This window comes from Amphiura filiformis, chromosome 13, assembly GCF_039555335.1.
Source record: "Amphiura filiformis chromosome 13, Afil_fr2py, whole genome shotgun sequence".
Taxonomy (NCBI): domain Eukaryota; kingdom Metazoa; phylum Echinodermata; class Ophiuroidea; order Amphilepidida; family Amphiuridae; genus Amphiura; species Amphiura filiformis.
The window spans coordinates 43261318-43287210 of record NC_092640.1 but is presented as its reverse complement, the minus strand read 5'-3'; the positions used below and the strand labels follow the sequence as shown (position 1 = coordinate 43287210).

General features: G+C 36.6%; 3 protein-coding genes across 3 annotated transcripts in view; all 3 read right to left on the bottom strand.

Annotated features, from left to right (window-relative positions):
• Positions 1-15936, bottom strand: part of LOC140167686 (uncharacterized) — a 48725-nt gene extending 32789 nt beyond the window's left edge. Inside the window, exons 1-2 of the mRNA XM_072190985.1 lie at positions 15904-15936; positions 15343-15549 (exon numbers count right to left, since the gene is read on the bottom strand). Of these exons, the coding sequence (XP_072047086.1) occupies positions 15343-15549; positions 15904-15936 (240 nt within the window). The remainder of the gene's footprint in view (positions 1-15342; positions 15550-15903) is intronic.
• Positions 1387-4099, bottom strand: LOC140168391 (uncharacterized). Its single transcript, XM_072191773.1, has one exon. It carries the CDS (start codon positions 3618-3620, stop codon positions 1917-1919), a length of 1704 nt encoding a protein of 567 aa, XP_072047874.1. The 5' UTR covers positions 3621-4099; the 3' UTR covers positions 1387-1916.
• A 5530-nt stretch (positions 15937-21466) lies between the features above and the next one.
• The window catches only part of LOC140167685 (uncharacterized), a 77903-nt gene continuing 73476 nt past the window's right edge, over positions 21467-25893 (bottom strand). Inside the window, exons 21-24 of the mRNA XM_072190984.1 lie at positions 25499-25645; positions 24831-24908; positions 22627-22867; positions 21467-21570 (exon numbers count right to left, since the gene is read on the bottom strand). Coding sequence (XP_072047085.1) covers positions 21467-21570; positions 22627-22867; positions 24831-24908; positions 25499-25645 — 570 coding nt within the window. The remainder of the gene's footprint in view (positions 21571-22626; positions 22868-24830; positions 24909-25498; positions 25646-25893) is intronic.

Genomic DNA, 25893 nt, shown 5'->3' with positions numbered 1-25893 from the left:
AATTCCCAGGTGTATTCCCTACATATTCTAGTCTAAAAGCTGATTCCACAATTTGATAAAAAAATAAAAGAAAAAATGCATTCCCCATTAGGTTTTAAACTTGGGAAAGGCTTTAGGACAAACTATTGAATTAAAGATGACCTAACTAGAATATAAAATTATATTTTTTAAATAAAATTGCTTGCAGATCGACTGCCCCAACTACTCGATTGGTTGAAACCAGTCTCATCAAGATACCAGAGAGGGAGACAAGGATGAAGTTATTACAGAACTTGGCAAAGTGACATCTGCATCATCATCACTCATTGACGGCGTGATCATTAGATATCGGATGATTTCAGACAAGATCAGATTACTTAGCAGATAGAGGGCAGCAAACAGGCTTGAGGCTCAATCTAGTGCATAGTGCAGGAAGAAGTTATGACAGGACTTCGCATGATTTTATATTAAAAAAATTGCCATGCCACTGGCAAAGATATGTGCAATTGAATAAGATTCATTGAAATTAAATTGTGACATGTTCTGGGGGAGGAGGCAAGATTGGTTTAGCACGTAAACACAAAACTTTGACAAATAATTCCAAAAGTCTATTTATGTTATCAAGCAATAAATCACTTTATATAACTCATACAAAGATTCTTATCATTTGATTGTTCAATTACTATTGAATATTTTTGCTATTTATAGAAAAAGACTATTGCACTCTGCGCCAGTGCAATAGTCCATTTTCCATTGTACTGGCACGCAGCTACATGTACATGTACCATGGCAACGCTGACAGACACAGGTATATATCCGGAATGGTGACCACCTCATGTCTTATTCTGCATTTATGCTGAAAACTTTTACTTTTTGAGTTCAACGTCTGGGCAGTGTTGCCGTCACATGTCTGTTTTGCTTTCGTAGCAAAATGGCGTAGACCACCATCGTCTGGGTAACTCTAGTTTGTTTTGGGTAGGGAGGTGCTGGAAATCTGAGTGGACCCAGCACAATGCCAACTTTGCAAGAAATTTGGATCCATCTGTATATATATCAAAATGCAAATTAATTTTCGGCCAAATTTAACACAAGTTGTCACCAACTTTTGGCTACAGCGAGACAAAATTAGGTTGTTTTCCGAAAAAATTGAAAATAATTTGAACGTGAACCATCCATGTAACAAAATTGGCCTAGAAAAAGGGTCATTGATGTACCAAATGACCAAAAATATGACTCATGTTTGCAGCACATCCCTGTATGGTTATTTGCCCTGGGGAAAGATGTTCTGTTAGGGGGTTCTCAGTCACCTAGTCAAAAGTTGTCTGCACATTTACGAGCATGCACCATGTGTGCGAGTGTTTACATTTGTGGTCAAACAATAAATGACAAACAAGATCTCGGTACATATGATTGGATGGCTAAAGTCATGAATATTCAGCAGCATCTCATTATTTTCTATATTTGGTAGTCTACATAAAATCCAGAACCTCAGAGTAAAAGTAAAGAAAAACATTAAACAAGGAATACAGATTGATCAAAACAGTATTTTGAGCACGCCCATAGCTACATAGAATCGATCACCATTGTTGGCTGTTTACACGCGTAACATACAGCATGTGGCCCCGGGTGGATAGTGGATACGGGCTTGAATCAAGACTAGAGCTAGGTCAAACTATACTTTTTCTGAATAGTTATTACCAGAGGAATACTTTGACATGGTTTTTGACAAAATCTGAACAATTCTGAAATTTGAACCTTATAGTATGAAATTTGATCCCTGTTGACCCCTTGAGGCATTTTTTAATTTTTTAACATAGCTTATCATTTTCTATGCAATTTTTCTCACCTAGAGACGTCATTTAGAAGTTGATTTCCGAGGATGCACGATACACCCTTCTTCCAACTCAACTAATTGAACTTTTACTTAATAACATGTCTTATTCTGCATCTATGCTGAAAACTTTTACATTCTTCTTATCAGCCACCATTAGTTCATTGTCATGAGTAACAGTCATTGCATATGGGCTGTGTAGACCACTTCCAACGTGCGATATCAGACGTCCAGTTGTGCTGCAGTACTGATTTATTATACACTGTCCCTGCTTCTTTGAACCTCCTGCCACCAATAAGGTGTTTGAGTTTGGTTCATAACAAATACCAAGAGGCCATAACATGTCCACTCTCCATATCACTTGACCTGTTACAAAGTCTATCACATGAATTGAATTGCCCTTGTTGCTTGTTGTAAATGCAATCTGCTTCCCAATGCTATCTATGTTTTCCACAAAACTGTCTACTTGATGTGTCCTAATCAACTCCCCATCAGACTTATGCACAGTGATGACTCTTTTTACAGTGCTGCCAATCACTATCATGTCATCAGGGGTAATGGCGATTATACTACCAACACCAGACACTTTATTCTCATATCTACCTGATGGTGAGAATATCTTCATCGTCCCTATACTATTAGTAACAAAGAATTTACCTTCAGATGTTACAGCTACTTTCAATGATTTCACAGATTGAGTTTTATTGCCATCTGGACTATCAGCTGAGGAGTCAAGACTGAATTGACGCTTGTATTCACCATTTACCTCACGATAAATGCCAACTTCCTTGGCATGAGAATCAACTACTGCAAGTAAACCTGTTTGGGTTATAGCAACTCCTTGGGCTTTCAGATAGGCTCCAAATTCATGAACAAGTTTCAATTTACACTTTCTATAGCCATCTGCAACCACCCTCCCAAACCAAGATGAATTCACTGTACCAGATCCCGGGTCAAACCGAAGAGCAGCCAAGTCCGGCAAGGGAACTTTATGTTGGCTTATACACAGTTTGTTCATTTTATCAACAAGCGAGTTGTGTTGTTTCATAAAGATGTGATCAGCTGCTGTATCAACTACATTTTGTGTGGCTGTGTGAACATTGTGTAATCGAGTGACCATATCATTGGTTTGAATCCGTTTTTCTTTTAAGGTTTCCATGCGTAGCTGATGGGTAGCCTTAATGGCAGCTTTCATTTCTTTCCCTTTGGCCTCTACCTCAGCAGTAGCTTCTTGTACACGTTTCTCAACATCTTTCTCTGCTTGGTCTCGGGCTGCTTGTAACTTTCTTTCCATCTCATTCAACTTCTTTTCATCATCTTCTGTTTTCTTAATTTTTTGCTTTACGCAATCCATTTTGGCTTTCACTTCTGTTTTCTGCGTTTTAGTAATGACTTTCAGCTCTTTTATCCCATGTTCTGGCATCTGGTGTTCCAGCACAAGACAATTGTGGCAAACTGTTACACCACAAGTGATGCAGAATAAATGCTGCTTCTCTCCCTCATGATTGGGGCATATCGGCACACCTTTTTGCTTTTCAACAGGCGCAGCATACTTTTCAGCCATAGTTTTCAAACGAAGGTTAGTCTTCAGGTTGACCAACCCTCCTAGTGGTACAATAGTGATATGCCGACATTCTGGACACTCAACTGTTCTTCCTTTTTTTACCCATTCTTGTAGACATTGCAGACAGAACACATGAGGGCAGTCTAAATCCTTGGGCTCTCTCAGTAGATTATAACAGATGTTACAAGACAAATCTTCTTCCATCACCTTGATGGAAACATCAGGGTTGTGTGATGCAGTTGCCATAGTAACTATTTACAGCTTGAATCAAATTCAAACCTTTTTCATACATAAGAACTGCTTTAGACTGGAGAGCAAATTTCTCAGAGCTACGTAAGTCACTGTTAGTCAATGTTCTTGGTAATTAATGATCCGATTGTAGTAGGCTCAAATTGAATTGTCTAAATTAGTCTCATGATTTGAACTGCAATACAAGTAGGTATATCCGATATTATTACGAGTGTGACACACTGTGTATACATGTAAATACACATACATATACTTCCTGGTGAGTAGAGTTGATTTCCAAAGTCAAAATGCACATAATTGCAGTTCATAATTAAGTCTCATACAGGACAAATTCAAACTGATATACATCAGATTGGTCTATAAAAATTGACAATAATCTAAATGTTCCTGTTAAAAAACAGTTATCGTAACATTTGGAAAGTGCAACTCCCATTATGTTTGTTCGCTGTATACACTTCCTGGTGCAACGTATGGAAAGTACCACACTTGTTACATGTTGCAACACTTGCACATCCGGCTGTACTACTATCCTCTGACCTTAGCTAGATTATTCTTTCAGATACTAAGTCAAAGTCAGATACTTGTTATTATACAAGCCATGTTCTGTGGTGCATGAAAGTTAAAAGTTCAACTTTATGATATTATTCATATCATGTGATATTATTCATATCATGTGATCCAATAAAGAAAAATGGATTTTCATTAGGCTAATGAAATGAAATGAATAGTTTCCCGTCACATTTTTTTCAGTGAAATATGAGGTCATGATTTTATTATTCATTATTTTGGAAAATTTCATTATTGACAAAACTTTCATTTACATGGCTATTACCTATATTGTTGATGAAAGACCATCTTAAAACAGGCATTAACGCTTAGATCATCATTACAGACATTTTGCAATTGAGAAAAGATTTGAATTTGTTTTTATCAAAATGAAAAGAAATTTTCAATTTTTGTTATCACTAGAAACATGGTTAGGTAATCCTTAAATTTTCATTATTTACCACACCCTCTACCCCTACAATTAAGAAAAATGGCTGATTATGTAACTTCATATCTGCAGGTCTAACTATTAGGTTCTTATAGGTCTAGCCAATTGCTTCCACAGTTATAATTAATGGAAGCAGGGAAAACCTGGTTTTTACATTCATAAATATTTTCTTAAAAGAAAAGCCTGGTTTTAGTCAGTTCCTAGAAACCAGTTTATTTGACATAAAGACCCTTGTCTGCACTAAATTAAAACAGTGAAACCCACTGTTTGCAGTGGTGGCGGTACCAAAGGGGATTCCGCCAGTCAGAACTCTTGCCCCCCTGTAAAAACCCAATATTACTCAAATTTCCACAAATTTGTGCACAATTTGTTGATTCTGCTCCCCCGCTCGTAATATCATTATGCATTTAAAGTGTATTTTGGTCAATCATACATAGTAATGCTATTCTAATTTAATTATATTGATTTAATTGTTACTGCCTAAATGTATTGATATTTATTTATACCAATGACTCTTGTTTACATTTAATTTTATTACTTTGTTGAGCTATTAGTATCACTTGTATATTGATGTTGATGATTGATGAAAATAAAATATGAATGAATGAATGAATGAATGAATGTATGACAACGATCGAGAAGAAGATTTGTACCGGACAATTCTTTCTGCGAGTGCGAATTTCAGTGAAAACACCAGGCTGATTCGTTTTGGTGGAGGGGGAAAGTGTGGGGATGCAGCAATATTTTGTTGGAAAAAGTTTTGTGAGTATGGTGGACAAGTTCATTGATTGAGATTTGACCACAACCCCTGTGGAAGATTTTGGAAATATCTTCCACAGGGGAGCTGCTAATGTATTCATTCCATTTGAAATTCATACTCCCACTGTGGGAGATATTTTCAAAATCACCCACAGGGCTAGTGTGGATTTTAAATGGAATAGCCCATTGCAGTATTTTACAAGTGGATCTGGTCATTACTAAATTATAATAATTAATTTACAGCTAAATATATAAACATAACCAAGTCAGTGGCGTAGATTTCTTTTTGACATTGGGGGGGATGAAGTTGGAAAAAAAATCTTGAAGTATAGTCAATGCAGCACCCTTTGGCGACAGAATTAGTTTATGATATAAATGCGCGTGAAAATTTTTGCTATTTTGAAGCTAAACTGATGAAATATGGTGTAAAAATAGATTAAATGCGCGCGAAGCGTGCAAAAATTTGCACTTTTGGGGCTGAAATGGGCAAATATGAGGTTAATTTGGTCAGAAACCCATTATCAGGCGTCAACATTGGGGGATGATTGTATGGACCATCCCCCCCTGGCAAAATATTGGGGGGGGATAAATCCCCCATCCCCGGGATCTCGCCTATGAACCAAGTCAGCTATAAAGAAGAAGAAAAAATCAAGTCAAATATCCATTCATGCCTGTTACTTCATGCCTGTCATGTCTTCTTCCACCATGCCTGTCAAACGCTGATGTACAGCAACCTTTGCTCAGCAGATACACGCTATAGTTGCTGTGTGGTGTGACAACATCGATTACTAGAAAATCTGGTGGATTTTATACATTGTTTCTGTGTATCTTCAAATTCAACTTTTGCTCATAACATAGCTTATTCTAGATCTATGCTGAAAACTTTTACAGTCTTCCCATCAGCGACTACTAGTTTACTGTCATGAGTAACAGTCATTGCATATGGGCCATACAGACCACTTGCAAGACACGATATCAGACATCCAGTTGTGCTGCAGTACTGATTTATTACACACTGTCCCAGTGTCTGCGAACCTCCTGCCACCAATAAGGTGTTGGTCTTTGGTTCGTAGCAAATACCAACCGGATTTAACATGTCTACCCTCCATATCGCTTGACCTGTTACAAAGTCTATCACATGAATTGAATTGCCATTCATGCCTGATGTGATTCCGATCTGCTTCCCATTGCTATCTATGTCTTCAACGTAACAGTCTACTTGATGCGTCCTGATCACCTCCCCATTGGACTTATGCACAGTGATAACTCCTTTCCCAGTGCTAACAATCACTATCATGTCATCAGGAGTGGTGGTGATTCTACTACCAACACCAGTAAATTTCTTCTCACATCTACCTGATGGTGAGAATATCTTCAAAATCCCTCCAGTATTGGTGACAAAGAATTTACCTTCAGATGTTACAGCTACTTTCAATGACTGAGTTTTATTGCCATCTGGACTACATGTATCAGCTGAGGAGTCGAGACTGAATTGACGCTTGTATTTACCATTTACCTCACCATAAATGCCAACTTCCTTGGCGTCAGTATCAACTACAGCAAGTAAACCTGTTTGGGTTGCCGCGACTCCTTGGGCTTTCTGATAATCACCAAATTCATGAAGAAATTTCAATTCACACTTTCTATTCCCACCTGCAACCACGCCCCCAAACCATGATGGATTCACTGGACCAGATCCCGGGCTAAACTGAAGATTGGCAAAGTCTGGAGAGGGCATTTCTTGTTGACTTAGTTTGCTCATTTTATCAACAAGCAATTTGTGTTGTTTCATGAAAACGTGATCAGCTGCTGTATCAACTACATTTTGCGTAACTCTTTGAACATTGTGTAAACGAGTGACCATATCATGGGTATGATTCTGTTTTTCTTTCAGTGTATCCATGCGTAGCTGATAGGTAGCTCCAATGGCAGCTTTCATTTCTTTCCCTTTGTTTTCTACCTCAGCAGTAGCTTCTTGTACACGTTTCTCGACATCTTTCTCTGCTTGTTCTCTGGCTGCTTGCAATTTTCTTTCCATCTCATTCAATTTCTTCTCATCATCTTCTGCTTGGTTCATTTTTTGCTGCAAGTTATACATTTTGGCTTTCACTTCTGTTTTCTGCATTTTAGTAATGACTTTCAACTCTTTTATCTCATGTTCTGGCATCCGGTGTTCCAGCACAAGACAATTGTGGCATACCGTTACACCACAGGTGACACAAAAGAAATGCTGCTTCTCCCCCTCATGATTAGGGCATATCGGCACACCTTTTTGCTTTTCAACACCCTCAGCATATTTTTCAACCATGGATTTTACACGAAGATTATTCTTCAGGTTGACCAACCCACCTTGTGGCACTATAGTGATATGGCGACATTCTGGACATTCAACTGTTTGTCCTGTTTTCACCCATTTCTGCAGACATTGAAGACAGAACACATGAGGACAGTCTAAATCCTTGGGCTCTCTCAGAAGATTATAGCAAATGTTACAAGATAAATCTTCTTCCATCACCTTGATGGAAACATCAAGATCATCCGATGCTGTGTCCATGGTTAGAAGAGCTAGTCAACCTTACAGTCAAAATGATGGTTTACTTTGAACAATGATTTGGGAACAGTTGAAAACACAAGTCTGCTACCTGCATAGCAGTACATGTAAACACATTGATGACATCAAAACATGCACTTCGCAACAATACATGTTTCAAGAGAAATTGGTATTAGGTGATGTAGAATGCTTATACACCATTTATAAACAGAAACAAACAATGGATTGTGAATAAACAGTACAAGTTCAAAGTTTCAAATAACTAGGGTGATGCAAAACAAATCAAACCTTTTTGGTATACAGGTATAAAGTCAGTAATACATCACCACCCTATAATTATGTTAATAATTCAACATTTTATCCGATCATATCTTGGGTAAATCAGGTATATGTTTGTATACAGGGTACATACATATGATAAATTAAAGACCCTGTTTACACAGAGCCTGATGTCGACTTAAGTCGAATTTGAACTTGACTTCATTTGTGTGTAAACAGGGTCACTGCATTTTGAACTCAACTTCAGAAGTCAACTTCTAATGATGACCCAGAGCAACTTTTTTCAAATTCAAACCCGACTGCTGCAGTATTAACGAACACACAATTAGAATTCAACTTCATAAGGCACCAGAAACAAATTTGTTCGATCTTTGGAACAACCTCCGATGCTGCTTTGAAAAGTTTGATGCTTGTTATTAATGAACTAATGACTAATTAAACAGAATTAATAGTATATTTATACTTTTCAATATCAATACAGGCAAATATTTATATGTTATCAGATTTAATAATGGTCAATTGATTAATTTCATAAATAATGAGGATCGATCGAAAGATTGAACTAATTTGTTTCTATTGCCTAATGGTTATTTGAAGCATGAGCAAAATTTACAATTTGTTTTGAAGTCTCCCTACATGTACAGGTCATCGCATCCACTGTCATTACACTGTAGTGTACACAATGTTGTTTTGTTTGTCCTTGCGGTGGACCAGCTTGCTACAAGGTGTTCTTTGGTTTGAATGACACTGGAATTCCTTGATCATTAAAAAAAAAAGGTTTGTCTCAAAGCTCCTGGCATGCATCAGTTTATTCACCCGCATTAGTTTATTCAACCACATTAGTAAAAAAATTTTCCTTTTATTTTTTTTCCAGAAAAAATGTAAAAAATACCATTGAAATGCCGTTTTTTTTTTTAAAAAAACCTTTTTACTACGCAACTGAATACTTCCTTCTCCTCTATTATTCCCTGTACTTGGGTCTGGTGGGGGAGGGAGAAAAGTACATCGAGATGAACCACCAGACCCCTGCTCTTAGATTACTTAACTTCAATACAATAGCAGCATCACTTTATTGTTCAATACAACACTTCATACAGTAGAATAGGACTTTGAGGTTTTTCACATTTGAAAAAAAATCTTTGGAAAAAAAATGCATTAGTTTTTCAGAGTTGGAGAGCTTTGAGACAAACCTTTTTTTTAAATTTTCTCCTACATAATTTATTCCATCTTCTTTAGGCCCAATTGGGCTGTTCCAGTTAAAATCCATACACCCCCTATATAAGTCATGACCTTATTTTCCCACACAGACTGGATGGAGGGTATAGATTTCAAATGGAGTCACCCATTCAAGTAACCCTGTTTGAAATTCACACTCTCTGTGTGGAAGATATGGTCATGTCTTCCATAGGGGTGTATGTATTTCAATAGCCCATCACAGGGTATTTTTAAACTAGTGTCAAATTGAAATTCTTTGCATGCTATATGCGCACATTTCTCCAAAAGTCATTTTCGAGGTGGGTAAATGGCATGACAGTCAAGTCATTGCGGAATAGGGTAGCTTGGGTAAGCTGGACGACTTTAACATTTTTCATTCTCCCAATACAGGAAATTTTGTATGGTAAAGGCGCTGTGGGACAAAGTTTAGCAGGGTTAATGCGCCCCATTTGGTCAATGCAGTTTATGTTTATGTACTTTCAGTTATATAATTACCAGATTCATCTTGTTGTAGTTTTATTTCACAAATTAGCATTTTCTTATCTGTGTTATGAACATTATTTGCTAATTAAATTTTGTAAATACGCAATTTGTAAGTTAAAAGTTTGAAAGAATTTACAGACATATCAAGAACAACAAACTTGAATTTGAAATGCATGTTAAGCAATTTGGTCTGCTTATGTCTTCTGTGTAGATATAATGTACAATTTTTTCCGTTTCCACAACACCAAATTCTGATTTCATTTTTACTTCGCTTAATTACAACAAATGGAAAATAATATTTAAGTCAAATTTTTTCATAAGCTAGATACATTTGTAAGACCCTAGGTTACAATCACGGAGCATATGAAAAGGCTACTAAGTACTATATGCAAAGGTTGAGAGATGAGGGTGGGAGTAGAACATTTTGAATGACCCTTGTATGCTCTTTACAATTTCAATCATAAATGGACAGTGTATTAATACTGAGTTGCATTTAAAACAGTACAAACTACCTTACAAAATGACAAAACATTTCAACTAATTGGGCTTAAACATGCTGAAGAGAATCCTCTGTAAGGGAGCACAGTGTAGAGGGGGAGCATGAAAAAATTCTATCCGTGGTCATCCAAGGTCAAAAGTCATATGGAGTCAAACATTAAAGCTAGTCCGATTGGGCTTAAACTTGGTAAAAAGAATCCTCATCAGAGGTCAAACAGTATCATTATCAGTGAATTTGATTTCATTATGAACAATTCCAACTAAAAACGATGGTGATTTACCCACATTATAGTGATGTTTCACCACTACACTAGTGGTTTCATCAGACTGGCAACTCATCACATATGACTGTTTCCTTTTATAGGTGACAGGATGTCCCGTAGAGGGCGTGGGGGCCTACGCACTCAACAACATCTTTGACCAACTCATCAAACCCTTTACTGGACATCCTGTCACATATAAAAGGAAACAGTCAGATGTGATGAGTTGCCAGTCTGATGAAACCACTAGTTTTGAAACATCACTAAAACGTGAGTAAATCACCGTTGTTAGTTGGAATTGTTCATAACGAATAAAATTCAGTTTAAATCAGCATTCCTAATAAACTTGTTCAAAGAAAAGTATCACTATCATTTTGCTTGTGCTCTCACAGCTACAGGCACCCTAGTCTATGCTGAAAACCTTTACAGTTTTATGCTGAAAACCTTTACAGTTTTATGCTGAAAACCTTTACAGTTTTATGCTGAAAACCTTTACAGTTTTATGCTGAAAGCCTTTACAGTTTTATGCTGAAAACCTTTACAGTTTTATGCTGAAAACCTTTACAGTTTTATGCTGAAAACCTTTACAGTTTTATGCTGAAAACCTTTACAGTTTTATGCTGAAAACCTTTACAGTTTTATGCTGAAAACCTTTACAGTTTTATGCTGAAAACCTTTACAGTTTTATGCTGAAAACCTTTACAGTTTTATGCTGAAAACCTTTACAGTTTTATGCTGAAAACCTTTACAGTTTTCATATTAGCCATGATTAATTTATTGTCATGAGTAACAGTCATTGCCAATGGGTTGTACAGACCACTTGCAAGTTGCATTAACAGATGTCCAGTGGTGATGCAGTACTGATTTAGTACACATTGTCCCAGAGTCTGTGAACCTCCTGTCACCAATAAGGTGTGGGTGTTTGGTTCATAACAAATACCAAGCGGTCTTATCATGTCCTCTGTCCATATTGCCTGACCTGTTACAAAGTCTATCACATGAATTGAATTGCCCTTGCTGCCTGTCGTGAATGCAATCTGCTTCCCATCACTGACTATGTTTACCATGGTTTTACAGTTCACATGATGTGTCCTAATCAACTCACCATCAGACTCATGCACAGTGATGACACCTGTTGCGTTGCTACCAATCACTATCATGTCATCAGGAGTGCTGGCGATTTTATCACCAACATCAATCCATGTCTTCTCATATTTACCTGATGATAAGAATACTTTCACAATATACCGATTGTGGGCAACAAAGATTCTACCTTCTGATGTTACAGCAAGACCGAATGGCGAAGTTATTCTGCCATCAAAACTTTTAGCTGAAAAGCCAAGACGGAAGAACTGACGCTTGTATGTACCATTGACTTCTTGATAAATGATAACTTCCTTGGCAAGAGCATCAAGTACTGCAAGTAAACCCATCTGGGTTACAGCTACTCCTTGGGCTTTCAGAAAGGCACCAAATTCATGTACAAGTTTCAATTCACACTTTCTGTTACTATCTACATACACCTTCCCAAACTGCACCAGATCCTGGGTAATTAAACCGAAGAGAAAGCATTTCATGTTGGCTTATATGCAATTTGTTCATATTATCAGCAAGCGAGGTGTGTTTTTCCGGTGCTCTTGAAGCACATCCATACGTTGCTGATATGTAGATTCAATGACAGCAATTGAATACCTGAGTGGAAGAAGGGCCCAACTCCAATTTTTTACAAAAATGAGTTAGACCCACCATTTTATTGCCAGCAGACTGTTCTTCCTTGTGTGCGAAAGATGAGCCAAAATCCACTCTCTAAATAGTCTTCCACGTACACTTAATCATGGCTTTCATGGAAGAAAGGCCCAACTCCATGGAGTTGGGCCCTTCTTCCACAAATATTGGATTAAAGAGTAATTTTGTTCATCCATGAAATCTACTTTTCACAACAATAAACTTTCTTGCTAACATATTACATGCTTCTACTTGTGCAATTAATGGACAATTTTCAAATTTCTGTAGCTATTTATAACAAATCTGCTTTACGAAACTGGCACTTGCAGTAAATAAGTGGAAGAAGGGCCCAACTCCAGCTCGTATTAAGACCTGTACCGTCGCCATGGAAACATCATATATGATTTCGAATGTATGTAATACTGTATGTCCATGTATTAAAGGTCCCCTGAAGATGAAAACATTCTGTCTATAAAACTTTTCCAAATATTAAGTTTTTTGTTAATATCTCAAAAACAGTTTTGATGGAGTTGGGCCCTTCTTCCACTCAGGTATTCAATTGTTTCCTTTCCTTTAGCTTCTACGTCAGGAGAAATTATGTTACATTTAGTCTTGCACCTGCATGGTTTTCAGTAGTCAAACAATGGCTTGTGGGCAAACACCGCAAGTTCAAAGTTAAATATAACTAGGGTGATGCAAAGTAAAACAAAACTATCTGGTATAGTGGTATATAGTCAGCAATACATAACCACCCTATATAATGTTAATAATTCATAAATTTATCTAATCACATCTTGTGTAAATCTGCCATTCCATTTGAAAATCACACTGCCTTGATTTTCCAGCTATATTCACTATGGACCACAAGAGCCTCATCCCAATGGCATAGTCCAATAACCTCAATTACATAATCTAGTGCAAAATTTTACCTCAAGTTGCAGAGTATTAGTTTTTGTATCCAAATCTTCAAAGGTCATTCAATGAATGAACAAATGTATTGGGGTTTAAGAATGTTCCCCTGATAGATGAGCATGTTGTGGATCCTAGTGATTGAACACACATGGCAGTACAGTCTAACACAGGGGTGTGTAGATTTTAAATACAACAGGCCAATCTGGTATAAGTTTCAATTTGTGTACATACAGGGTAAATTATTTATAAACATGTTCATCATGCTATATGGGTGATGATGACTAAATCTTTGTAAAAATATATATATAGTCATCGCATTATCTCTCTCGTTCTTAAGGTCGGATCATCGGCTATCGTGTCATGCACCGAATCCCCTCAAAATTTCCTTAATTGTGCCCTATCCTGTAATAAATATCTTCCCCAAATTTCAGATCGGGGCATCATTTAAATCGTTCAGAATCCGCAAAAAACGAAATGTCAATTTTTACTACCTTAGCCGTCTCATTGATATTGCGCAATCACAATAGTATCGTGCATGTACATGTATGAATAAAATAATAACATTGCGTAGCATAGTTTCATTGAACATTTTTGTCTGATTTTTCTGCGAAATTTTTAGAATGCTATGAGTTGTACAGTAAGAATAAATGAAATTCTCAGTGCTTTATAACATTTAGCGAGCGTCAAAATTAAACACACTCGTGCACAGCGGCTCCCCGGGCTGGGCTTGAAATTTTCACCGGGAATTCAGCTGTGAGCATTCGCTACACTCATACACACACCGCTTTATATACGGAGCTATTTGGCTCCCAAGTTTCGTGCACAATTAACTTACCAGTCAATTTGGTAAATATCCAATACCTCAAAGTCATAAATAAAGTGTAGATATGCATATTTCCAAAACTGAACCATTATTATTGGGTTTTACATGTCGGGTAAATTTCATGATTTCGCCATGGACCTGTTCCATTAAACGCTGTACAAACTACAACCAAAGGAGCCCATGCAGCGCCGGGCATCACCTAACATTTTTTTCCAATTGCGATAACACGCATCTCGCGAGCAATCAAAAAAAAAGACGGCAGCGAGCAAAATTACGACAATATTTAATAAGACTCCCTGTTTGTGGAAAAAAGTTTTGTTTACCTTTTGAAGGATTTATCTGAATAGTGTTTTCCCACCCAGTGAAAGTATTAGTGTTTGGTCAGAGACTTTTGAAGTAGCAAAGATTAATTGTTGTAAATAGATCTTTCTTTATGAATGAAATTTGCCATCTGCTACGTAATATTTGGACACTTACACACGCAGAAGTGTTTTCTGTAAAAAATGCCTAAAATAGGGGATTTTCAGAATTATTGTCACAAAAATTGACTTAATGTAGAAATTTTTTTTAAATTGAAAGTTAAACACAACAAGATTACCTAAATTCTCTCGCCAGCTTTTGTTACTTTTCAGCTTCTTTAAGCAGAAATAAATTTTTAATGACATCAATATTTTCACAGACTAGAAACATGTGCTATTACGTAATTAATGGACTTAGGCGAAAAAGCTGGCGAGAGATTTTAGATAATATTTATTTACAATTTTTCCGATAGTAAAAGTTGGAATCAGAGTTGAAGTTTTTGCTAGCAATAATCATTAGTCGTAAAATTAAGGTTGAACTAATTAATTGATATTCATTAATTAATGCAAATTAGCAACTCAAATATTTTGTGGTTTCAAGCATTGGGGTGTGTAGATTACACATAAAAATCAAGAGGTGTACACTAAGAGGCGGAATATTTTTTATAATTTTTTCCTTGCCGACGTGTGGGAACCGAGTTTCCTACCTTAAGAATAGACTGTAAACTAAAATCATTATATTGTGTTCTCTTGACTTTGTTTTATCTGTCAGTATCTACTCCGTTAGCTTTATAAATCCATTCTAGGGTTGAGAACCAGTGATACAGCATCTAGAGGTATGGAGTTTCTTGGACAAAAATTAGTACATGTATGCTTCGCAGTGGAGGCATAAAAAGACAACTATTAAAGCCTCAGACTTACCGCAATATGTGATTTGTAGACATATCCAGCAATAGGATCCTTGTTATGATCTCTCTTAGTTGTCTCATTTATCCTCTTCACTTTGGTAAACATGAGCATCTCATCAAATAAAAACACCATCCTGGGTTTAGACCGGCCCTTGGGTTTACCATGCCATACTATGAACTCATCCCGACGATGCAGTTTACCAAGTTTTTTGACATCACCCTGTATAAAATAAGAGGCACAATTATGAGCTATTCTATGAATTGAACATGAGACTATTTACTACATTGTACATTGGACTGTTCCAGTTGAAATCCACACTACCCCAGTGGAAGATTATGGAAATATCTTCCGAGGGAGTATGTTTTTCAAATGAAATTGTCAAGAGTTATTCATTTTGAAACTCATACTCCCAATGTATTATGACATTACCTATATCTTATACAAGTGGAGTGAGTATTTCAAATGGAAGTTACCCAATTGTCTATTCTATTCGAAACTCATACTCCCACTGTGGAAGACTTTAGCTAAATCTTCCACTGGGGTAGTTTGGATTTTAAATGGAATAGCCCGTACCTCCAGACCATACAACTGATAAGAGAGTGGCATGGTCCAGTAGTTAAAGTGTTTGACTCTGAGAGGTCCCCGGTTCAATCCCTGATGGAGGCAACATTTATAATCAATGTATGCTCTCTCCATTACATGCATTTGAATTAGGGGACATATGCAGGTTATAACAAAGATCTCGCAGACAGTTCCAATCAGGGTAATGCATGGCTGTTTGTACACCCTACCATGGCCACTGGGCATCATGGGAGAGCAGTGTGTTTCAATACCAAATGATTTTCCCAAGTTAAATAAGATGGGGGGGGGGGGGGAGGAAATGATCACTTTTTATTTTTGATGTGTGTTTGCACAATTATTTTACTAATAAATGCAGGAGACCTCATTGCAATATGGACAAATCCTTGTGGTAATTACTACTACAGTTTGATCAGCTCGCAATCGACAGGAATTGTTCGGCTTACACCCCTATAAACCGAAAAGTAGACTGACTTTAAGAGTGATACAGTTGACATGCATGGTCTATATTTTGCTTGTTAAAGAAAGTAGACACAGTATAGGACTTCAATTAATAATTTGTAATGCTTCTGGCGAGATGTCACAAGACAATTCTCAAAATAAAATATATTGATATCAATCTGTGATGTTTCAAGGCCTGCCGATTACGAGTAGATCAAACTATATCCTACAATATACTAGGCATGTTCATCGCCACTTTTTCAATATCACAATATCGCCAGCAAAACATGTGTATATCCATGTCAAAACGATGCACATGTCGGCCGCTACATGTGTCTCATTTTAAATAATATCTAGGAATAAATACCAGACTCAACTCAAGTTGAGGTCACTTCAAATCCCTCCAAGTCACATGGTTTACGAATACAGAGAACATTCCTTAACCATGTGACCTGGGGATGATTTGAAGTGACCTCCACTTGGGATGAGTCTGGTACTTATTCCTAGCTATTATTTGAAATGAGACACATGTAGCAGCCGACAAGTGCATCGTTTTGATATGGATGTACACATATCGCGATAATCGATAATGGCGACAATGAGGAAAGTTTAAAAACATTTTATTTGACCAAGTTTCCGTTTCGAAAAAACATGAAAATATTGTTAGTCTGTATCTGGTGGCTCTAGTGGTATTGTCATTAGCACCATTGTCGGGAGGCCCTATTGCTAGTGGTATTGTCATTGGCACCATTGTTGGGTTGGTCACTCTCGGTATATTCTGTGTCATCTGCATGCTTTTCAGTTTTAAATTGAAGACACATTTTTACCATCAAAATATCGTGGCCTGTCAAATTATCATGACAACATGCCTACAATATACTACTGCTAGTCTTGTGCTGTTGGTTAAAGAAATATTGTAACATTTCCATAAAAAAATTGATTCTTATTTTTTGTCCCCAAAATGTTACGTTTTTAATATCATTATGTGCCCTTTTGATTTTGAGCCAAACAAACGAGGTAAAATAACAGAAAATAACAATTTCATTCCAGCATTATATTGTCAATGCATGTCTATCAGTCGATCGTTATAATGTGGTTGATTGGCTCAATGTATTATAAACATCCCAGAACACAACATTTCAGCCATATGTATTTTCTACTACTATTTTGACCATACAAAATGTTCCGTGATTTTATTAAAAATCTCAAATTTTGTTACAAATACAGCACCTAATTTTGCAGGGTAGGCTTGTTCATTAAAGTACATTATAATTATGTAAAAAAAGTTTAAAGACAAACTCAGCCTACAGTGCCACTGGCTAATAAAAATATTGATAAACAATATCCTTATCAACTATTTTAATGAAATTCATATTGCGAGCATTTAAAAAAAAGTTTCACTCAATAAATATATTTTAAAAAACATGGTCAGATCCTAGAAACTAATAAATAAACCAACAACAGGTAATTGTAAGGGAGTGGACTATTCCAGTTGAAATCCATACACCCCCTATGGAAGACATGATCTTAATCTCATACACAGGGAGTATAAATTTCAAATTGATTTACCTGAATGAGTGGCTCCATTTGAAATCCACACCCCTGCGTGGGAGATTAATTCATGTCTTCCATAGGGGTGTATGGATTTAAACTGGAATAGCCCCTTGTATTGTAAGGGGATATAGATCATTGGAATAGCCTACCAGATGGAGTAGTCAGAGACATATCTGACAATGGTGCACCATCCTTCAAGAGCAGAGTGCATATCTTATTTCTTGTGAAATTGTATTGTGTGATTGTATATAGGTCTTGCATCAACAGTATCAGTTTGTACCATGCACCTCAACAAGCTGGTATCTTCATGTAATTCAACCTGTCAGTATACACATTGATTTAGCGCTACTTCTACAGTAATAAAAAATTCAATATGGCTGCTTCATTGCCACCAGCCCACAGAATGGAGGATTTCAAAGAAGATTTTTTAACTTGCTCCATTTGTGCCAACCTGTACGACAATGATGAACGTTGCGCAAAATGTCTGCCTTGTCTACATACCTATTGTAAGGTATGTCTACAAAGTATTGCTGGTAAGCTTTCAAAGTTTGAGTGTCCAAAATGTCGCAAATTGATCAAATTACCAGAGGGAACTGTGAATAGTTTACCAAACAAGTTCAGCATTGAAAATCTGGAGGAGTGCCAGGATTTGTTCATCATCTCTTGTGGTAGTTGTGACAGTCATCAAACAACCAGTTTTTGTCATGATTGTGATGTTTTTTTGTGTCAAAAATGTGAAGATGCGCATTCACAATTAGGCAATTTAAAGCACCATGTGGTTTCGACAATGGTGGATGTTGAAAAGATAATTGATGATATGCACCAATCTGTAGCCAAACTTGATGAGAGAAAGCAGGAATTAGGTCGCAAGAGATTAGCTTTGGAAGGTCAGCAGAAAACACTGACCACCAACTATGAAATGAAACAGGGAGAAATGTTTGATGTGGTTCGGAAATTGCATCAACAAATTGACCTTAACCGCAACAAATCTAAAGCTGAAAGACACTTGACAGAATTGTATGAAACAGAGACAAACAATTTGGCTGTAAGCATTGAATCTATAGACTCTCTCACAGCTCAAATCACCAGTGCTTCTGAATTGGTAACCCAATCATGTGATATGAAGCATCCAACACAGCTCCTAATCTCACACCACCAAATCATGGAGAGACTGAACGAACTACAAACAGTAGCGTTACCAGAGACTGGATCAGATAATAGGGGCCCTACTGACTTTGAATTTACCGAGAAGCATCATTCGGCTATGGCACAGATTCAAGAATCACTGAAGGATTTGAGTGATATTCAATGGAAGCAGGAGCCTCAGCAGGAAAGAAGTAAGAAGATTAAGTCTACAAATCAGAGCAGCTCTACTCCAGGTAAAGCAGAATCTACATTGACATCACATGAACAGGAGCAACAGGTGGACCCACAGCAATGTACCTTTTTACTAGGACTGCCAGTAGGGACATACGATGTTCAAAAGCATGTATGGTTCAAACAGTAAGTGTGATTGGACATAAGATGAATGTTGGCGGTGTCAAGGTAGAAGTTACACGAGGAGAAGACTCATTAAATGTACAAGACAACAATGATGGCACTTATACAATTGAATACAGGACATATCGGAACATGCCACCATTTCATGTCAAGATAAATGGTACCGAAATAAGAGGACAACCATTCAAGGAAGACTTTGTTTAAGTACTCTAAAAATGGGCATCATTTTGTTATTATTTCTGCACATAAACAATCCATGCTTGGAGCTATATATTTCAATTCAGTCCAACCTCCCTTATCCAGACCACTTTTATACAGATCTCTCGGTTATCCGGATATGTGAATTTCACAGGAAAACCTCTCTGCATTCTGAATGACATCTATGTTGCATATAATTATGTCAATCAAATATCATATTTCAGTGAATTACCCCATGTCGAGTAATCTTTTATTGTTCCAATTTTGGCACTTGTCATTCAATGGAGAATAACACATAATTCACATATCCGGATTTTTCACTTATCCCTCCAATGCTTGGTCCGGATAAAAGAGGTTGGATTGTACATTTAAATGATTTTCAGTTAGAGATTATAATAATGGCATGTTTAAAACAAATATTAATGATTTTGCTCTTGGAGAGCAAGGAATTTCCTTGGCAGCATTCAATAATATTTATATTTTTTGCATTACAAGAAGCCTACCTGAACTGAATCCTAATAAGTCCAGCTTGAGCGTTTCAATTATACAATGTGTTGATTTTTGGTCTCTGTATTCAGTTGCACTCAATGAGGTAGACTCAAAGAGTACCGATTCAGCCATGTTTGTGTGTCGCTCACAGAGGGCAAATATTGTACCTCTAGATAATTTCACTATGCACCCGTTAAACTTTGTTGGGCATTGTGTTTGCATTCTGCATGTAACGCCAAACTATGATCATTGTTGTTTTCCATATACAATCTTTATTTAAGTGTTGAACAACTCATAAGTTGGAATTTTGTATTAAAATTGATCTCATACGAATATACTGCATTGTAAACAATAATTTCATTTTTATATATTCTTAATTGCAATTAACTATTATTATAATATATATTGTATCATGTATATTGTATAATGTAATCTTTGTATGATGCTTGATGAATAAAATATGAATGAATTAATGAATGAATGAATGAACAATTGATTGTTGGGGGGGGGGTTTCCCTTGTCACATGAAATAATTTTCAATGTCAGAACAAATTGGATGATCAACTTAAATTACTTGGAGTACATCACACAATTAAAAAAATGTCTTTTGGTAACATGACTTTTGAGGCTTTTTGTATCTCTTTGATAATGCTTATTCATGAGACAGGGGTGAAACTGTCAAAAATAATTGCTACTTAGAGACTGTGGGGAATATTGGCTAGCTATTGCTCCCCTCTCAAACTAAACATCTCAAAAAAGTAACTAACCCCCCTTAAATAATGGCCAATATTAAAAAAGGGGCTATTACAAATCTGTAAAATGCGTTGGAAGCAGAATTTATTTCTGCGCATTTTGACATCTCATTTAATATGATAGCCCAGACAACAATAAAACACCGGTCAATTTAATGTAGTGAGGTCCAGATTTACATACAAATTTTACAACACAAAAACACTCAGATATCATTACACAGATTTCCTTCCATTACACTGAATGCAAAATCAATAGAATTTACTGCAACTTTCAAATCTTGGGGTACATTGATTTAAATGTACGATGTGATGTCAATGTTTAATCAATTGCTACAAATGAGGTGTCAAAATGTGCAGAAATAAATTCTGTTTCCAACACATTTTACAGATTTGTAATACAATCACACGCTTTTGAATAATGGTCATTATTTAAGGGGATCAGTTACTTTTTTTGAGATGTTTATAATATCACAAGGTGTTGCCCCCCCCCCTCCCCCTCCCAAAAAACTCTTATGAAGCAATATGATACTCTAGAAATCTATAGGCAAGCTAACAATTTATCCATCAATATTGCATGGGGCATCCCTATTTCCAAAAGTTACTTTTGAAAATACACGTGTTAGTTAGATCATCACTTGCTGGTTCTCACACGTGTCAAGCCCATAGGTCTTGGGTTCAAATTCCAGCTCTGCCTCATGATACAAAATAAATTTGTATTTTTCTTGATCTAATGATTAATAAATAAAAATAAATGAATACAATCTGAGTTCATTCTTTTTTTTAATGCTGTTCATGTTACAAACAACAACCCTTGGAATCTAGCATGACCTACACAAATTAAATGCACCTTAAATTTCTATTCACAAACCATTCCCAAATTATACAATCGTTTTAGAGCTAAGCAAATGGCAATGGGATTTATCCTTTGTCCACTAATATACAAAAATACATGCTCATAACAAATTGCTATCTTGTCAGTTGTAAAAGATACTCCAATCTCTGGAATTTGTATTGGCAGTTGTTATTTTCCTTGTTTTACTGATCTATTAAACCCTGGGTATCAAACAACAAATTGTTGATCACTGCATTATTTTAATTTGGCAGAGGGCAGTATTGCAGCAAATACTCAAACCAGCATTCAAATGTCTTCATATCACAAATGAGATGAATATTAATCCAATTTAGAACTGCAACACCTACATTACACTCCTAAAAACTTTTGAATTTAATTTGCCGGTTTGTTTAAAATTATGTCTCAGGATAACCATCAATCAATTTGTAACCCGCTCTGACAAAACCAGGAACAAGTCACATTTTTGACAATTACATGATTTGAATAAAAATGTAAGCACTAGACAATAAGTTTTAAAATGATACCAAAATTATATAAATAGCACCAATACTTTTCAAGATATGGATAATTTTGTAAATGATACCTTGATATTTTTGCCAAATTACTCTTCTGAGTAATGGTCTAATTAGTTTCCTGCCTTACACAGGATTGAATAGAGATTATCATAGTTCAAGTGTTATTTATTGACTAAATAAACCTCTTTTTAATAAGTACTTTCAAGGATTTGAAAATCCACTTAGTCCCATAGTCAAATATCATGAAATTAAGAATTCCAAAATTTGATTTTTTTTTTTATAGGAATGTCATCTTTAATGGCCTATAACTCAGAAACATGTCTGGCGACTTGTTCCGGGTTTTGTTGGAGCTGGTCACATTTGACAAGGTGCTTATTACATATTTTAGTACTGAATTTGTATTCAAATGAATTACAACTAGGCTGACTGAGACCGGATAAGAATTGCCTTTCTCTTGAATTGTTCACTTGAGTTGTTGGGAGTGGCCTTCCTTTCCCCATCTTCAAATCTGTTTCTCTCTGTTCTTTCCATTTAGGCCAGCATGCGTATATAGGTTTTTTTAGCCTGGCTATAGAATTTTGTTTTAACTTGGTCCCATCAGGACCCAAGGATGTCTCCACACCATTAATAAACAAACACACTGCGTCAGTTGTGGGCTATTAGGGCAATTTCAAAACCAAATTCAACATTCTTGTCCAACATGCTGGCATGTCACTGAAGGCCAACAAAACACCCAAATTGTGTCATTTTGGATGCATTTTCCAACAATTTTTTCAAAATACACCACAGAGGTCGGTATACACAAGAGTCGCATTAGTGTACATGTTTACGTAACCGCCTCAACTCATTTGCATAATTTTGGAAGTGGGCTGATCGTATTCTGATTCGTCGAACACCTAATTTGAATAGTTTTGGAGGTTTCCATATTTGGGTTTACCTAATTAATTATTAATGACCCGGACATTGTTTACATCATGACGTCATATAGTTTGTTATTCGTCCGATTCGAAAGACAAAAAGCATTTGCACTTTTCTTTCCATTAATGTTATATCATGAAATACCATATAGCGGAGGTGTTAGTTTTTTATATAAGGAAAATATTCCTGGCGATGACCCCATGTTGACAATGGCTAAATATGCTGTATTAGTTCTGGAAAGGGTTAGGCGACGGTTCGCCATTTTTTTTCTTCAGATTTTGAGATCATTTAGTAGACTTGCTTACCAGTCGTTTTTATTATCCTAACTACAGTTTGCACATTGAAAAGTGAACTTTGACGTACGTGGTGTGAAAAAGTCTTGCAGTACATTTTTTTATTCATTTACATGCATGTTTCAGCCAAGACGGTTACGTTTGCGGCCATGCAGCGGTATACAGATAAGCTCATCTAGGTTTTACTAAAGTAAAACATCTTTGAAATACACCCAACAATTTTTTCAAAATACACCCAAGTGGAATATTTGGGTGCTTTTCTCAACTTTAATATTTTCCCTCTCCCGAAAATTAGGGTAATTTTATAAAAAAATACTTGTGGTGCAGAAGTATAGTGGTAGCTAAAGTGCAAAATCTGGGTATTGTGATTTACACACATAACAAGGCAAAATCATCGGACATCTTTGACAGGTCTATTCAGGGTTCCTGTACCTTGAAGCCTTTAAAATTCAAGGACTTTCAAGGTCCAAAAGCATGATTTTGAAGGACTTACCACAACACAAAAATCATGATGCGGCTCTCTGTGCGGCATGTATTAACTCCTCTTCACTCCCCAAATTTTGTCAAAATTATACTGTAGGTAAAATTCCAATTTTCAAAGACCTAGTACAAATTTCCAGGATGCGGGAACCGTCTATTACGAGCTTTCTACTGTTATCAAATCTCAGTTTTGATGAGGTAAATTGGGGGAGGCTGTCGCTTGATCACCCACATTTAAGAATATTTATTAATATGTCAGCTCAGCCACAAGAATGGATTTTTACCTTATTAATAATGCATTCTGGGTAAAATGCTATAAGAGGGAGTTTGACAGTAATATTTCTTTAATATGTTTGTAACCGATAGTGCTATAACACTTACTATGAAGCCTTCATCAGACATACATGTATATACTGAGCAGATTCTCAGTTTATTGGGGATTTCTGTCATCATATTACACACAACCCCTACCACTATCCCATCCACCACTTTAATATTCTACAGGATTTAATACACACTTTAAAGCCTTCAATAAAACTGAAGGTTGTCAGCACTCTTGGGAAATTCATTCATTACATTCATCCAGGTCTATAGATCCACCTTCTTCCCTCCTCCCTTACTCTACTCACTATTCTATAGGACTAAACACTTACTCTGAAGCCTTCAATAAGACTGATATTGAGGAGGGTGTCAGCGCTCTCAGGGACTTTAGTCATTACATTACATGCAGTGTGAGACTACCCCTACCCCACCCACCCCCTTTTGACTATTCTATTGGACAAAACACTTACTCTGAAGCCTTCAATAAGACTGATATTGAGGAGGGTGTCAGCGCTCTCAGGGACTTTAGTCATCACATTACATGCAGTGTGAGACTGCCCCTACCCCTCCCACCCCCTTTGACTATTCTACTGGACTAAACACTTACTCTGAAGCCTTCAATAAGACTGATAGTGAGGAGATTGTCAGCTTTCTTGGGGACTTCAGTCATCACATTACATGCAGTCTGAAAACAAGGGTACAACAAAGACAAACATGTAAACATTCCTCAACTTCAACTACAAGGTGACAGGTGGTATATGGTATCTAAGATGTGCTTTACAACATACTCAACACATGACACATGGGTAGAATCGAAGTCTATTACTGGTTGAGCTGCATTTTTTCAAAGACACAATGAGAGAACACCCTAAGATTTTATTTTGTTGGTTGCTATCTTTTTGTTCAGTGGTGGATCTAAAGATTCTTTAACAATTATATGGCTCCTATATTTTCTACAGCATTATATCAGAGAAGATGTAATCTTCTCTGGTTACAAAATCAGGCGATCTGGCCCTTGACCACATGGCAAGAGCTTGCGCATGGCATTAAACATTTATTGGAGCCTGTCCACGAAATAGGCTACAGCATTTCACCCCCCTCTTTTTTTGCAGAGATCATGATCCAATTCCAGAAATGTAAAAAAAAATACAAAAAAATATTACGGCCCTATTTCCAGAATTCCAGATAAGTTACATCCCTGCAAAGCCTTCTGTATCTACATGAGAACCCCACCAACCAACACAATCTCTTGCTATTTTGTACCAGACCTCTTACCTGCAGATGTTTGCAATCTTGGTTGGCTCTCACAGTGTACTTAATCAAGTCTTTGATAATTAGTGTATATCTGCTGATACGTTGCACAGGTTTGATAAGGTATGAATGAATGTCCATCTCTCCTGGACCTTTACGCCCACCATATCGCTGTAGAATAAATCAGATGAAAAAATTACGGTCAATTCAGTAAATTACTCAGAAAGACATCCAATTAAAAAGGTTCCTGACAGATTCAACAAAATACTGGCAAAGATAAATTTGTTGTTTAAAACAACAAACTACAAGAGGCATAACGTACATGCAGGATATAGGCACATGAAATAATGAATTAATGAAAGTTCTGCAAACTGTTATAATAAATGAGAAGGGGAAACCAGAATGATACTTTAACTTAT

Coding starts and splice junctions, on each gene's coding strand:
- LOC140168391 (XM_072191773.1), bottom strand. CDS start 3,620: ATGGCAACTGCATCACACAACCCTGATGTTTCCATCAAGGTGATGGAA.